Genomic DNA, 12891 nt, shown 5'->3' with positions numbered 1-12891 from the left:
AGGGTGAGCCAGGGCTGCAGCGGCCCTGCCCAGGGGACTGCTGGCATCCCTGGGCTCCAGGGGCGGACTGTGCCGGGCCGGCTGGTTTCCTCCTGCCGTGGGACTCTGGCCTCTCTGCTCCAAGGTCCTGTGTGTGAGGGCGCGGATTCCTTCCCACTTGAAATCCAGAGGCCGTGAGTGGATTCAAGAGGTGGGCATGTGGTTGGTGAACGCTGTGCCTCGGTGGGCAGTGTATGTGCATGCGCAGGGCCTGTGCACTGTGTGGCACACACGTCTATGTTTGTGAGCACATGTGTGCCGCTGTGGGGCGTGTGCCGGTGTGGTGTGTCTGCTCATGTGTCTAGGTGAGCACGTGTTTGTGAGTGTGTGTGTGTGGTGTGTGGCGGTGTGCCTGTGTGGGTACGAGTGTCTTGAGTGTGTGTATGTGTGGTGTGTGGCAGTGTGCTTGTGTGTGTGTATGAGTGTCTTGTGAGTGTGTGTGTGTGTGTTGTGTGGCGGTTGCCTGTGTGTGTGTGAGTGTCCTCTGAGTGTGTGTGCGTGTGTGGTGTGTGGCGGTGTGCCTGTGTGTGTGTGTGAGTGTCCTGTGTGTGTGTGTGATGTGTGGCGGTGTGCCTGTATGTGTTTGAGTGTCTTGTGAGTGCGTGTGTGTGTGGTGTGCCTGTGTGTGTGTGTGTGAGTGTCCTGTGAGTGTGTGTGTGTGGTGTGTTGAGGTGTGCCTGTGTGTGTTCGAGTGTCTTGTGATTGCATGCATGTGTGGTGTGTGCCGGTGTGCCTGTGTGTATATGAGTGTCTTGTGTGTGCGTGTGTGTTTGGTGTGTGGCGGTTGCCTGTGTGTGTTCGAGTGTCCTGTGAGTGTGTGTGTGTGTGGTGTGTGGCAATTGCCTGTGTGTGTGTGAGTGTCCTGTGAGTGCGTGTGTGTGTGGTGTGTTGAGGTGTGCCTGTATGTGTTCAAGTGTCTTATGAGTGTGTGTGTGTGTGGTGTGTGGCGGTGTGCCTGTGTGTATATGAGTGTCCTGTGAGTGTGTGTGTGTGTGGTGTGTGGCGGTGTGCCTGTGTATGGTCGAGTGTCCTGTGAGTGTGTGTGTGTGTGGTGTGTGGCGGTGTGCCTGGTTGTTCGAGTGTCCTGTGAGTGTGTGTGTGTGTGGTGTGTGGCGGTGTGCCTGTGTGTGTTCGAATGTCCTGTGAGTGTGTGTGTGTGTGGTGTGTGGCGGTGTGCCTGTGTGTGTGTGTGAGTGTCCTGTGAGTGTGTGTGTGTGTGTGGTGTGTGGCGGTGTGCCTGTGTGTGTGTGTGTGTGTCCTGTGAGTGTGTGTGTGTGATGTGTGGCGGTGTGCCTGTATGTGTTTGAGTGTCTTGTGAGTGCGTGTGTGTGTGGTGTGCCTGTGTGTGTGTGTGTGTGAGTGTCCTGTGAGTGTGTGTGTGTGGTGTGTTGAGGTGTGCCTGTGTGTGTTCGAGTGTCTTGTGATTGCGTGCGTGTGTGGTGTGTGCCGGTGTGCCTGTGTGTATATGAGTGTCTTGTGTGTGCGTGTGTGTTTGGTGTGTGGCGGTTGCCTGTGTGTGTTCGAGTGTCCTGTGAGTGTGTGTGTGTGTGGTGTGTGGCAATTGCCTGTGTGTGTGTGAGTGTCCTGTGAGTGCGTGTGTGTGTGGTGTGTTGAGGTGTGCCTGTATGTGTTCAAGTGTCTTATGAGTGTGTGTGTGTGTGGTGTGTGGCGGTGTGCCTGTGTGTATATGAGTGTCCTGTGAGTGTGTGTGTGTGTGGTGTGTGGCGGTGTGCCTGTGTATGGTCGAGTGTCCTGTGAGTGCGTGTGTGTGTGGTGTGTGGCGGTGTGCTTGTGTGTGTTCGAGTGTCCTGTGAGTGTGTGTGTGGTGTGTGGCGGTGTGCCTGTGTGTGTGTGTGAGTGTCCTGTGAGTGTGTATGTGTGTGGTGTGTGGTGGTGTGCCTGTGTGTGTTCGAGTGTCTTGTGAGTGTGTGTGTGTGTGGTGTGTGGTGGTGTGCCTGTGTGTATATGAGTGTCCTGTGATTGCGTGTGTGTGTGGTGTGTGGCGGTGTGCCTGTGTGTGTGTGTGAGTGTCCTGTGAGTGTGTGTGTGTGGTGTGTGGCGGTGTGCCTGTATGTGTTCGAGTGTCTTGTGAGTGTGTGTGTGTTTTGTGTGTGGCGGTGTGCCTGTGTGTATATGAGTGTCCTGTGAGTGTGTGTGTGTGGTGTGTTGAGGTGTGCCTGTTTGTGTGTTCGAGTGTCCTGTGAGTGTGTGTGTGTGTGGTGTGTGGCGGTGTGCCTGTGTGTATATGAGTGTCCTGTGAGTGTGTGTGTGTGTGGTGTGTGGCAGTTGCCTGTGTGTATATGAATGTCCTGTGAGTGCGTGTGTGTGTGGTGTGTGGCGGTGTGCCTGTGTGTGTGTGTGAGTGTTCTGTGAGTGCGTGCGTGTGTGGTGTGTGGCAGTTGCCTGTGTGTGTATATGAGTGTCCTGTGAGTGTGTGTGTGTGGTGTGTGGCGGTTGCCTGTGTGTGTGTGTGAGTGTCCTGTGAGTGTGTGTGTGTGTGGTGTGTGGCGGTGTGCCTGTGTGTGTGAGTGTCCTGTGAGTGCGTGCGTGTGTGGTGTGTGGCGGTTGCCTGTGTGTGTGTGTGAGTGTCCTGTGAGTGCGTGCGTGTGTGGTGTGTGGCCGTTGCCTGTGTGTGTGTGTGAGTGTCCTGTGAGTGCATGCGTGTGTGGTGTGTGGCGGTTGCCTGTGTGTGTGTGTGAGTGTCCTGTGAGTGCGTGCGTGTGTGGTGTGTGGCGGTGTGCCTGTGTGTGAGTGTCCTGTGAGTGTGCGTGTGTGGTGTGTGGCAGTTGCCTATGTGTGTGTGAGTGTCCTGTGAGTGGGTGTGTGTGGTGTGTGGCGGTGTGCCTGTGTGTGTGTGTGAGTGTCCTGTGAGTGCGTGCGTGTGTGGTGTGTGGCAGTGTGCCTGTGTGTGTGTGTGAGTGTCCTGTGAGTGCATGCATGTGTGGTGTGTGGCGGTGTGCCTGTGTGTGTGTGTGAGTGTCCTGTGAGTGTGTGTGTGTGTGGTGTGTGGCGGTGTGCCTGTGTGTGTATGTGAGTGTCCTGTGAGTGGGTGTGTGTGGTGTGTGGCGGTTGCCTGTGTGTGTGTGTGAGTGTCCTGTGAGTGCGTGCGTGTGTGGTGTGTGGCGGTTGCCTGTGTGTGTGTGTGTGAGTGTCCTGTGAGTGCGTGCGTGTGTGGTGTGTGGCGGTGTGCCTGTGTGTGTGTGTGATTGTCCTGTGAGTGTGTGTGTGTGGTGTGTGGCGGTGTGCCTGTGTGTGTATGTGAGTGTCCTGTGAGTGTGCGTGTGTGGTGTGTGGCGGTTGCCTATGTGTGTGTGAGTGTCCTGTGTATGTGGCACATACATGTGTACACGAGGGCAGAGAAGCGGGTCGCGTGCACATGTGTGTGCGGTGCATGTGTGGACAGCATGTGGGTTCTGTGTGTTCAGTGGATGTGTGTGAGTGCGTGTGCTGTGTGTGCCTGGTCGGGGATTAGTGCCTGCTCACTGCCTTCCAGCCCAAGGAGCAGGCTCCATCCCAGGGAGACAGGAGGCGGGGCACCCCGGGTCTCACCCCCACTGGAGCCTGCAAAGCTTCTGGGACAGGCGGACAGTGTGGTGGGTCTCCCAGGCCCCCCATGTCCCACGGAGCAGGGCACTGCCGTTTCCTATTTCTGGCGGCTTGGCCTTCCCTTCGCAGGACAGAGGCATTTGCACAAAGGCAGGCTTTTACTGGGGCTCAGCTCCAAGGTCACGGTGGGGCCAGGCCCCTCCAGCAGCAGCCAGGGGTTAGGTCCCTAACCGGTTCCCTTCTCGTAGCTGCCTAGTCCGGCCGCTCCAACCCTTCCACCCCAGGGCCCCGGCCTCTCCCTGCCATGGGCCTTCTCTGCAGGCCCCTCGTCCCCTCCCTGGGACCCCTCCCTGACCAGCTCCCGGAACCCCGGTCAGCCACTACTGCCCAGACCACCTCTGCCTTCTTAAGGGCAGGGGCTTATCCCTCTGCTGTCCTCAAGGCCCTGTGTGTGCGTGTGGGGGGCAGGGGGCGTTTGGGAGGCAAAGCCGTACATCAGCAGGGCGCACCCTGGGCCTGGCCCCGAGGGGGCCGGGGTGGACGGCCCAGCCTGGCCTCACCTGGCGGAGAGTATGATGACCCGGGCCTCCAGCTCCCGCGCCTCCAGCAGCAGCGCCGTCACGTTCTTGGTCCCCGGGTCGAACTGCAGCACCTTCTCCGCCTGCAGTGCGAGCAGGAGCGTTAGCGGGAGGCCGGGGCGGGGGACACAGCGCCTCAGGGGCGAGAGTCGAGCTGCAGCCGCTAGGAACCCCGAGGCCGCGCCCTAGGGCCGCCGCGGCCTGCCTGCCGCCTGCGCTGCCATCTGCCTGCCCTGCTGCCGGCCTTCCTGCGTCCTCCGCTCGCGCTCCTGCTCGCTCTCTGCGCTCCGCGCTCTCCTCTCACTCCTGGCCTCACTTTTGCACTGAGCATGCAAGTTGAAGTGGACCGAGACTCAGAAAGAGGCGTGCAGCGGACAGGAAACAGGAAAGTTTTGGAACGCAATCCAAAACGGCGGAGACGGGCCGCCTTTTCCAAAACCTCGGGAGGTCCTCCGGGGCCTGTCCGCCGGCCCTGCGGGAGCGGCCCGGACTGGACTGCAGGCGGGCAGGCGGGCTCCCTCCTGGGTTCCGCGAGGAAACCCGGGGGCCCGGAGATTCACATGCACTCCCCAGAGAGCCGCTCCTCCTGCGGGCCGCCTGCGGGCGGGGGCCCGGCGGCCAGCACTGGCCTCTCCTGCCTAGGCTGCCTGCTCTGGACCGGGCTCTCCTTCCTGTCTGCTCGGCCGCGGCATGGCGCGGCCGGGCCCACGGCAGCCCTGGTGGCCGGGGCGCCCGGCCGGGGCTCCCTAGTCGTGGGTGGCGTGCACGTCCATGCAAATATACCTTGGGTCCGCGCTTGTGGTCATAGGACAGTTGGTCGAGGCTTTCATAGTTCCTTTTTTTACTCTGATGAATAATGTGCACAGAGAAAATATGCAGACACAGAAGAAGATTATAAACGGTTGAAAATGACGGCGCTAAAGCAATCACACCACCTCCTCGGCACGTCTGCAGACGGGCACGTACCTGGAGCTCGCAAACACCTAGGCCGGGGCGGGGCTGGGGCTGGGACGGGGCAGGGGTGCGGGCTGAGGGGGCCACCAAGGCTCCCTGCCTGCATGGAGTTGCACTCGTGGAAATGGTCAAGCTCAGGAGAGAAGGAAGCCCTGTCTGCGTCCAAACGAAACACACCCCCTGGGGATCCCTCCTGCCCCCAACCCTGCCATGCACCTGCCATGGGGTCCCCGCCGCACCCCCCCAGCCATGGGAGTCCTGAATGGGGTGGTGTCCCCTCCCCCAGCACCCCTTCTGCCCCTCTGGGAGGCCCAGGGTCCTGCCCTCGCTGACACGCGTGGCGGATGCCCTGCCGCCCCCGGGCACTGAGCAGTTAGGACGGGAGTTTGTGAGCACAGGCGCGTCTGTGGGCGTCCATGCGTGCATGTCGGCCTAGTGAGCCTGCGGCAGGGGCGGGGTGGGGGTCAGCGCGTCTAGCACGTGTGCGTGCAGGCACCTGAGTGTGAATTCGGGGTGAGCCTGCTCATGGGCACACGCCACTTGTGAGCCTGCTGGACCTCCAGGGGGGCGGAGGGCCCCTGGGGCCTGAGTCTGGGACGGCGGGAGTGTGAGTGGATGGTCTTGGGAGCAACCGCATGCGCCTGAGAGAGGGAGCGTGTGTGTGTGAGCGTGCACTGGGCATGCGTGCAGCCACCCCGGGAGGGGACACGCCCGCCTACTGCAGCCCTGGGAGCCAGCCCTCCCTCCCAGGTTCAGCCCGTCCCCTAAAGCAAGACCCCCAGGGCCCTCTGGTTCTGCCCTCTGCTTCCCCCCAGCCAGTGCCCGCCCTTCCCTTTGGGGCCTATGGCACCTTGGGGGGAGCCTGGGTTGGCACTCAGCTTATTGAAGCCAACTCCGCCTCTGCACACAGCGCGTGCACCCGCCACCCCTTGGTCTGGCTTCCCGGGGCCCTCCCCAGCCTGGGCCTCTCTGCCCGGCTTGGCCACCACCCAACCCGGGAGGGGCACAGCCCGGGTGCGGAGCACCCAGGGCTGTGGGCTGGGTGGAGGCGGGACCCTGGGCTTCCTCTGGCAGTGCGGGTGGACAAGGGGGGGGGTCACCTGGACCCCCAGAAACACCACTCTGGTCTTGCCGCCGCCCTAGGGGTGGGGGTCAGCTGGACAAGAACAGTCAATTAGAAGCAGGCACCTAACTGGTCCCCAGGAGGGGTCCAGAGCCTGGGCGGGAAGGAGAGAAGGGGCCGAAGAGGGGCAGGGCCAAGACTGGGTGTGGGGCTGGCAGACTTCCCTGGATGGGGCTTCTGTGAGGTTGACAGGCAGCGGCTAGGCGGAGGGCAGCTGCGGCAGTGAGGCCAGCAAGAGGACACAGAGGGGTCACAGCAGAGGGGACGCGGCGCGTGGGGCCACCGCACTGAGGGGGAGCCCTAGGGGCTGTGTGGGGGCGAGATGGCGCCCCCGAGTGAGTTCAGAGCCTGGGGCCTGAGCGGGCTGGGGGAGGGGAGGGGGCGGGGCGGGGTGTTTGCGGAGCTCCAGGTGGTCCTGCCCTCGCCCCGCAGGGACTGACACGAAGGAGATTTCGACTAATGGCAAAAGCGAGTGAAATGAGCCGAGGACAGGCTGGGGCGGGCGCTCGCCAGACGGAGTGGTGCTGACCATGCACGATGGAAAGAGAAGGGTGTTCACACGGGCCACAGACACAGCGGCGGCTCGCCGGCTCCTGCTCCTGCGCGCGGCGCCCCGGCCCGGGCCTCACCTTGGACTCGCGCTCCTCCAGCAGCGTCTCCAGGCGTTTCTGCGCCGCCCGGCCCTCGTGGTCGTCGCTGACCAGGAGGATGACGTGGTTCCAGCTGTAGACGCGCATCATCTCGAACCACACGCTGGACTGGTGGGAGTAGGGCGGCACGGTGCGCAGGAAGCTCAGGTGGATGCTCTGCGGGGCACAGCAGGGCTGAGGCGCGGCCGGAGACCCCGCCGAGGCGCGCGCCGGAGACCCCGCCAGGGCGCGCGCGTTCGAGACCCCGCCAGGGCGCGCGCGTTTGAGACCCCGCTTGGGCGCGCGGGCTGTAGAGGTGAGGGCGCGCTTTGGAGATCCCCGCCAGGGCGCGCGCTGGAGACCCCCGCCAGGGCGGGAGTTGGAGACCGCGCCAGGGCGCGCGCTTTCGAGACCCTGCCAGGGCTCTCGGGCCGTAGAAGTGAGGGCGCGCTTTGGAGAACCCCGCCAGGGCGCGCGGGGCTCGGACTGCCGCCCGGGCGCACGCGTTGGAGATCCTGCCAGGTCTCTGGTCCTGCTCGCGGCGTCCAGTCCCCGGACCCGGGGGCCCCGCTTCCCCGACTCCTCCCCGCCCACTGTGACTTCTCCGCACCCCACATCATCTCATCTGAGAAACAGGCTCGGCTTGCCCACCAGCCCCCTGACTGAGACTGGGCAGGGGGTTTGTGGAATTTTTCCTGGGGTGACTCCCCACCTCTTCGCAGACACTCCAGCTCAGCTACTCGGGCTCAGAAAGTTCTTGCTGACGCCCAGCATCGCAGAGACCCCCACGGGTCCTTCTTGAATTTGTATAACCGTCTTTCTGAGGAAACCTCCCTCTTGGGGCTACACTGCTGTCTCTTGGCCTCGTTGAGGTTGTTGGTCTGGCCCACACCCTGCCCCGCCTGCTTCTCTGAGGGTGCCGCCTGTGGGCAGGGGATGAGCAGGCTCTACCCTCCTCAATGCGGAGCCTCTGCGTCTGTCCAGGGAGCAGGGCTCCTAGGGACCACCCTGAACCAGGGGTTCGTCTGCTCCCTCTTCGGGACTTGGAATCTGGGCTCAAGAACGCCCCTTTGCCTCTGTCTGTCCTCCGGCAGGTGACACGGCTGCCAGGGCGTTGTGGCTGGGGTGTTGGACTGGCTCTGACCCAGGTTGTTCTGGCCCGCTTGCTGGGCACAGACTCTAGAAGGGTCAGGGTGGAGCTCTAAGGTCCGGCCGCTAGGTGTGCCCTCGTGCTGGGCCATGGTCTGGATCTGGGGTGGGAGCCCGTGAAGGCCCGCGTCCTGCCCGGGAGAGAGCTCCCTGCCCTGGCCTCTCTGGGCGCACGGCTGCTGTCCTCCCTGGAGGCACTTTTCGGGCCTGATGCCCAGAGAGGTGCGGAAGGCAGAGGCTGGAAGGCACAGGAGGGAGCCCTCCACTCACGGCTGAGGGGTACGTGCCTCTGAGCAGCTCGGGAGGCTCTGCTGTGACTGTGGTTTTCAGAGCCTCAGGAAGAGGGGCTGCCCCGGCCTCCGCCGGCCTCCTCCCGTGGGGGTCATCCCAGAGGCTCCCTCACTCTGCTCTCACTTTGCCGTTGCCCCGTTGTCCCTGACCTCCCTGGACACCCGGGCCTGGCTGAGATGACCTCTGTGATTCAGCGGTGTTATCTAGAGCCTGGGGCTCTGGACAGGATGAATCTGGAGAAGATGGGGAGAGCTGGAAGGCTCCCAAGAGCCCAGCCCTCTGCCCCTCTGCTCAGACACCGAGCCAGAGTCCACGGTCTGTCTGCAGGTGGCCCACCCAGTGTTCTCGCCTGGAGGATCCCATGGACAGAGGAGCCAGGCAGACTGCAGTCCATGGGGTTGCAGAGTCGGACACGACTGAGCGACTGAGCACTCAGGAGGCCCCAGGCCTGGAGGGTAACGTGGAGCGGGCCAACCACCCCCCCAGCCTCTTGGTGGCATTTGCTCCCAGCTGACTGGTCCTCTCAGAGTTGGGGCAGGCCCTGCGGGAGAGCTGTGTGAGCCAGCGCACGTTCCCCACTGCTCTGGGGGCGAGTTTCCTGCCAGCCTGACTCGGGGACCTCTCGACTCTCCCAGCTGCTGCTCCACGATTAGACGGCTCCAGCCAGACCCCCAGCCCAAGGGCCACGAGGCAGCCCTGAGGACCGCAATCCCCAGACCGGCCCCTAGCCGTGAGCTGCCTCCTCGGTTCACCTGGCACCAAGTTCCACCCTCTTCCAGCTGCATCCTCTAGTGGGGGCTGGTCCCTGGCGTCGCAGCTGCACCCTCTAGTGGGGGCTGGTCCCTGGCGTCGCTGCCCCTCTGGGCATCTCCTCCTCCTGGAGAACCCCTTTTCCAAGTGCCCCTGCTCTGCGGTCCACGAAGCTGCCCCATCTGTCCCTCTTCTGACCCACGAGGGCCTCTGCCGCTTCCCAGGGCTTGCTTTTGGCACCTGTCACCTGTCAGTGGGCTGTGTGCCTGAGTGTGTGCGGGCGTGTGTCACTGTGAGTGTGCATGTGAGTGTGTGTGAGTGTGGTCCTGGCACAGAGTGTGATGGGGCATGAGTGTGGGGGAGTGAACACAGTGGTTTTATGTGAGTGTGCAAACAAGCATGAATGAGTGGGTGATGGTGTGAGTACACGTGTGAACATCAGGGTATGCGTATGTAAGAGCAGGTGAATGTCCTTGTGACTGTGTGTGACTGTGTGTGTGTAGGCGTGAGTGTACAGATATGTTCGCATCTGTGAGTTTGTGTGAGTGTGAGTGCTATGAGTGTGTACTGGTGTGCATGTGTGTGGGTGAGTTTGTGTGTCTCTGTGAGACTGTATTCTGGTGTGAGTTGTGAGTGTGCCTGAATATATCATCTGGAGCCCAGAGCCCATGGTCTGAGCCCCTCTGCCTGTGCCCTGCACCCTCTCCCCGGGAAGCTGCTGGTGGCCCTGGCTCTGCCCACGGGGCACAGCGGTCAGGCTTACCTTGTCTGAGTAGATGGACATGCGCGTGGTCAGCCCCAGGACAGGGATGCGGTAGAAGCCGGCCGTGTAGGAGACGGGGGTGGGTGTGAAGTGGTCGTTGGGGGTAGGTGGGTGGCTAACTAGGATGGCGTAGACCTGCGGGCACAGGGGACACAGTCAGCCCGCGCGGGAAGCGGGAGGCCCTGCCCCAGAGCCGCCGGCCAGCAGCAGGGGTGGAGCTCGGCGGGCAGGGCTGTATCGGGGGCACTGGTGCCTCGTCTGGAGGCGGAGAGAGAGCAAGACTCCAGGGGCTTGGACTTCCCTGGTGGTGCAGTAGCTGGGACTTCACTCCCAGTGCAGGGGGCCTGGGTGCAAGCCCTGGTCAGGGAACCAGATCCCACATATCGCAACTAAAGATTCCAAGTGTCACAGCTAAGACGCAGCACAGCAAAACAAAAAACAATTTAAAAACAAGACTCCAAGGTCTAAGAAGACACACAGGGAGATGACAGACTGCTCCCCATGCTCCTACTGTCCGGGGCCTCCCCTCCTGCCCCTCACGCTGGGGGGCTGCCCTGAGCTGCACGGGAGGACGAAGGCCAGTCTTAGTCCTGTCTGGGGCTGTACGTGCCACCACGCTGTGGGCCGGGGAGACCCACACCCAGAGCTCCCACTACCCCCCATCCTGGGTCAGAGGTGGACAGAGGCTAATGCTCCAGAGATGGAGGGTGCCTCCAGAAGGCCTGCATGGAGCATTACAGACCAAGAATTAGGAATTAGTGGGAGAAGCTGGACAAGGAGCCATCCAGAGGCCCAGGCCTTTTGCTGATGTGTTCCAGCAGCAGGCTGAGCCCCACTTGGTTTGAGCTGGATGCAGTGCTGACTTGAGCACCGACCACATCCTCAAGGAGGCTTGGACTTCCCGCCTGGACCAGTGGCTCAGCGCCCGAGGCAGGGAGATGGAGCAGAAGGCCCGGTAGTTCTGAGCTGCCCTTGGATTGGAAGGCCCTGTCTGTCCCATTTGTGCCTTCCCCTGTCTGAGCCACAGGGCTCCCCTGCTTCTGCAAATGGGTGGGAGTGTGCTGGCCCCACGTGGTGGGGGTGATGGCTGCCATGCCCATGCCTGGCCCACAGCGTGTGACAGTGAGTGAAAGCTACTGCTGTCACCGTGGCTCCCGGCACTGGCTATTCCCTGGGAGAACGGTGCCCACAGGCAGCAAAGCTGTGAGTTGGAGGAGGGATCCCCATAAGGGCCCTACCCCATCTCCCTCCCTGACCCCATCTCATCCAGAGGTGGCTGGTCAGTGTTTGCCTGAGCATGTGTGTGCATGAGTGTGACCATGCCGGTGCTCACGAGTGTGTGCTGGGGGTGTGTGTGTGTACGGCATGCCCCAGCATGTCTACTTGTGTATGTGCATGTGTGTGCACGCTTGAGCATGTCTGAGCACGTGTTTGCATATCTGGCACAGGAATGCATGTGCCCATGGAGATGCGTGGGAGTGGGCGTCTGTGTTAATGGGTGTGCAGTGGATTACCCAATGCCAACACGCATGAGTGGGCACTAGTTTAAGTCTACGCATCTCTGTGCACAAACGTGGATGAATATGTTTGCACATGTGAGCATGAGTGTCTGTGGATGTGGCACGCCTGTCAGGTGAGTGTGTGTGAGCAGCACTGGGACCGGGGTCGGTCCGCCTCTTACATAAAGGGCTGCATTGCAGTGATTGGGCTGCCTCATTGGGATGCAGCAGGCGCGGAGCCGGGGGCGGACAGCTCTGCAGGCAAAATCCCCAGTTGTGTCCTCCCCCCCACAGTGCGGGCTGCCAGCCGCTGAGCCCTGGTGCCTCCCACACAGGTCGTCCCCATCCCCACCCCAGAGAGCACCCTGCTTCAACACGTGGGCCATTTCCCCTGTCAAGCAGTACTGTGGATGGGGGCAGGGGAGGGTGAAGGGATGGAGGTCTCCAAGAAGGAATAAAGATGGCCCCGGGCCCCATCTGGTTTAAAGCCCTGCACCCTGCGTGCGGCTAGGCCAGCACCTCGTGGGCGGCCCAGGATGCCCGCCACCACCCTGACAACACAGTGACCAAACAAACGGCCACACGTCCACACACACCAGCTGGACGCCTGGTGAGGGCAAGCCCCGGTGGCAGGCGGTTGGTATGGGGCCGACACAGAGCTGACGGCTCGGTGTTCAGCTGCTGACAAGACCAGCCCTCTGGGTCCTTTCTCAAGGGGAGCGAGAGGGCGACGGAAGGATGGAATGAAACGGGGACAGCGGCAGGGAAGGAGGGTGAAGCCAGGAGGATGGGGGGAAGGGTGGGGGAGGGGGAGGGGCCGGCACCGCGTGAGCCCGGCGGGGGGCGGGGGCGGGCACCTGGCTGGAGATGAGGTCTTCGCACACCGACAGGGCCATCTGGATGGCGTTGGGCTTGTGGGTGACGGAGGTGGCGTTGAGCTGGATCTTCCAGGAGCCATGCCGCTTGTTGGCCTGATTCACAGCCTCGCGGAACATCTGCTCGTGCTTCCGCGTGCTCAGCACCGCGCCAATGTTGACGATCTTGGGGTCGCAGGCGGCGCGGGCGAAGGAGCAGGAGAAAAGCAGGGCGAGAGTCAGCAGGCGCATGGTGCTCATGGGCTCCGGGCGGCGCCCTGACTCTGGGCAGCGAGAACACGGGGCCCTCGGTGCATCCCCAGCGGGAAGCCCCGGCCGTCCTGCGCGCGCCCGATCCCGTGGACGGAGGGCGCCGCGTCTTCCCCAGGAGCCTTAGTCCTGCGACACCCGCGAGAGGGACGCGTGCCGCGAGGCTTCGGCCAGCCGGGCGGCCCCCGGCGCGCGTGGGTCCCCGGCGCGCGGCCCGGGCGGCGGGCGCTGTCCGCGGTGCTGAAGCGGGTCTCGCTGCAGCTCCGGGTGCCCCGCGCCGCGAGGACACGGCGGCGGCAGCTCCTCCGCGGGCTTCGCTGGTCCCGGTTCCAATGCTGCGGCGGCTGCGGCGACTGCGGAGCAGCGAGCGGGACCAGCGTCGCCTGCCCCTCCTGCCGCCCCCGCTTCCCAACGCGGAGCCAGAGCGGGGGCGCCTCCCGCGCCAG

At 62.9% G+C, this 12891-nt stretch overlaps 1 protein-coding gene across 16 annotated transcripts in view; it reads right to left on the bottom strand.

Annotated features, from left to right (window-relative positions):
- GRIN1 (glutamate ionotropic receptor NMDA type subunit 1) overlaps positions 1-12891 on the bottom strand; it is a 26229-nt gene extending 13338 nt beyond the window's left edge. For 6 of the 16 annotated variants that reach the window (XM_070799718.1, XM_070799721.1, XM_070799724.1 and 3 more), the window contains exons 1-5: positions 12179-12890; positions 9823-9957; positions 6870-7046; positions 4947-5009; positions 4146-4246 (exon numbers count right to left, since the gene is read on the bottom strand). In XM_070799718.1, the coding sequence (XP_070655819.1) occupies positions 4146-4246; positions 4947-5009; positions 6870-7046; positions 9823-9957; positions 12179-12436 (734 nt within the window). In that variant the 5' untranslated portion in view covers positions 12437-12890. Of the gene's footprint in view, positions 1-4145; positions 4247-4946; positions 5010-6869; positions 7047-9822; positions 9958-12178 lie in introns of all 16 variants that reach the window. The other 10 variants (XM_070799719.1, XM_070799723.1, XM_070799726.1 and 7 more) reach the window with 5 other exon arrangements.

This window comes from Bos indicus, chromosome 11 (assembly GCF_029378745.1).
Source record: "Bos indicus isolate NIAB-ARS_2022 breed Sahiwal x Tharparkar chromosome 11, NIAB-ARS_B.indTharparkar_mat_pri_1.0, whole genome shotgun sequence".
Taxonomy (NCBI): Eukaryota; Metazoa; Chordata; class Mammalia; order Artiodactyla; family Bovidae; genus Bos; species Bos indicus.
Note: the sequence above shows the minus strand (reverse complement) of the source record. Positions and strands in the feature narration are given on the sequence as shown.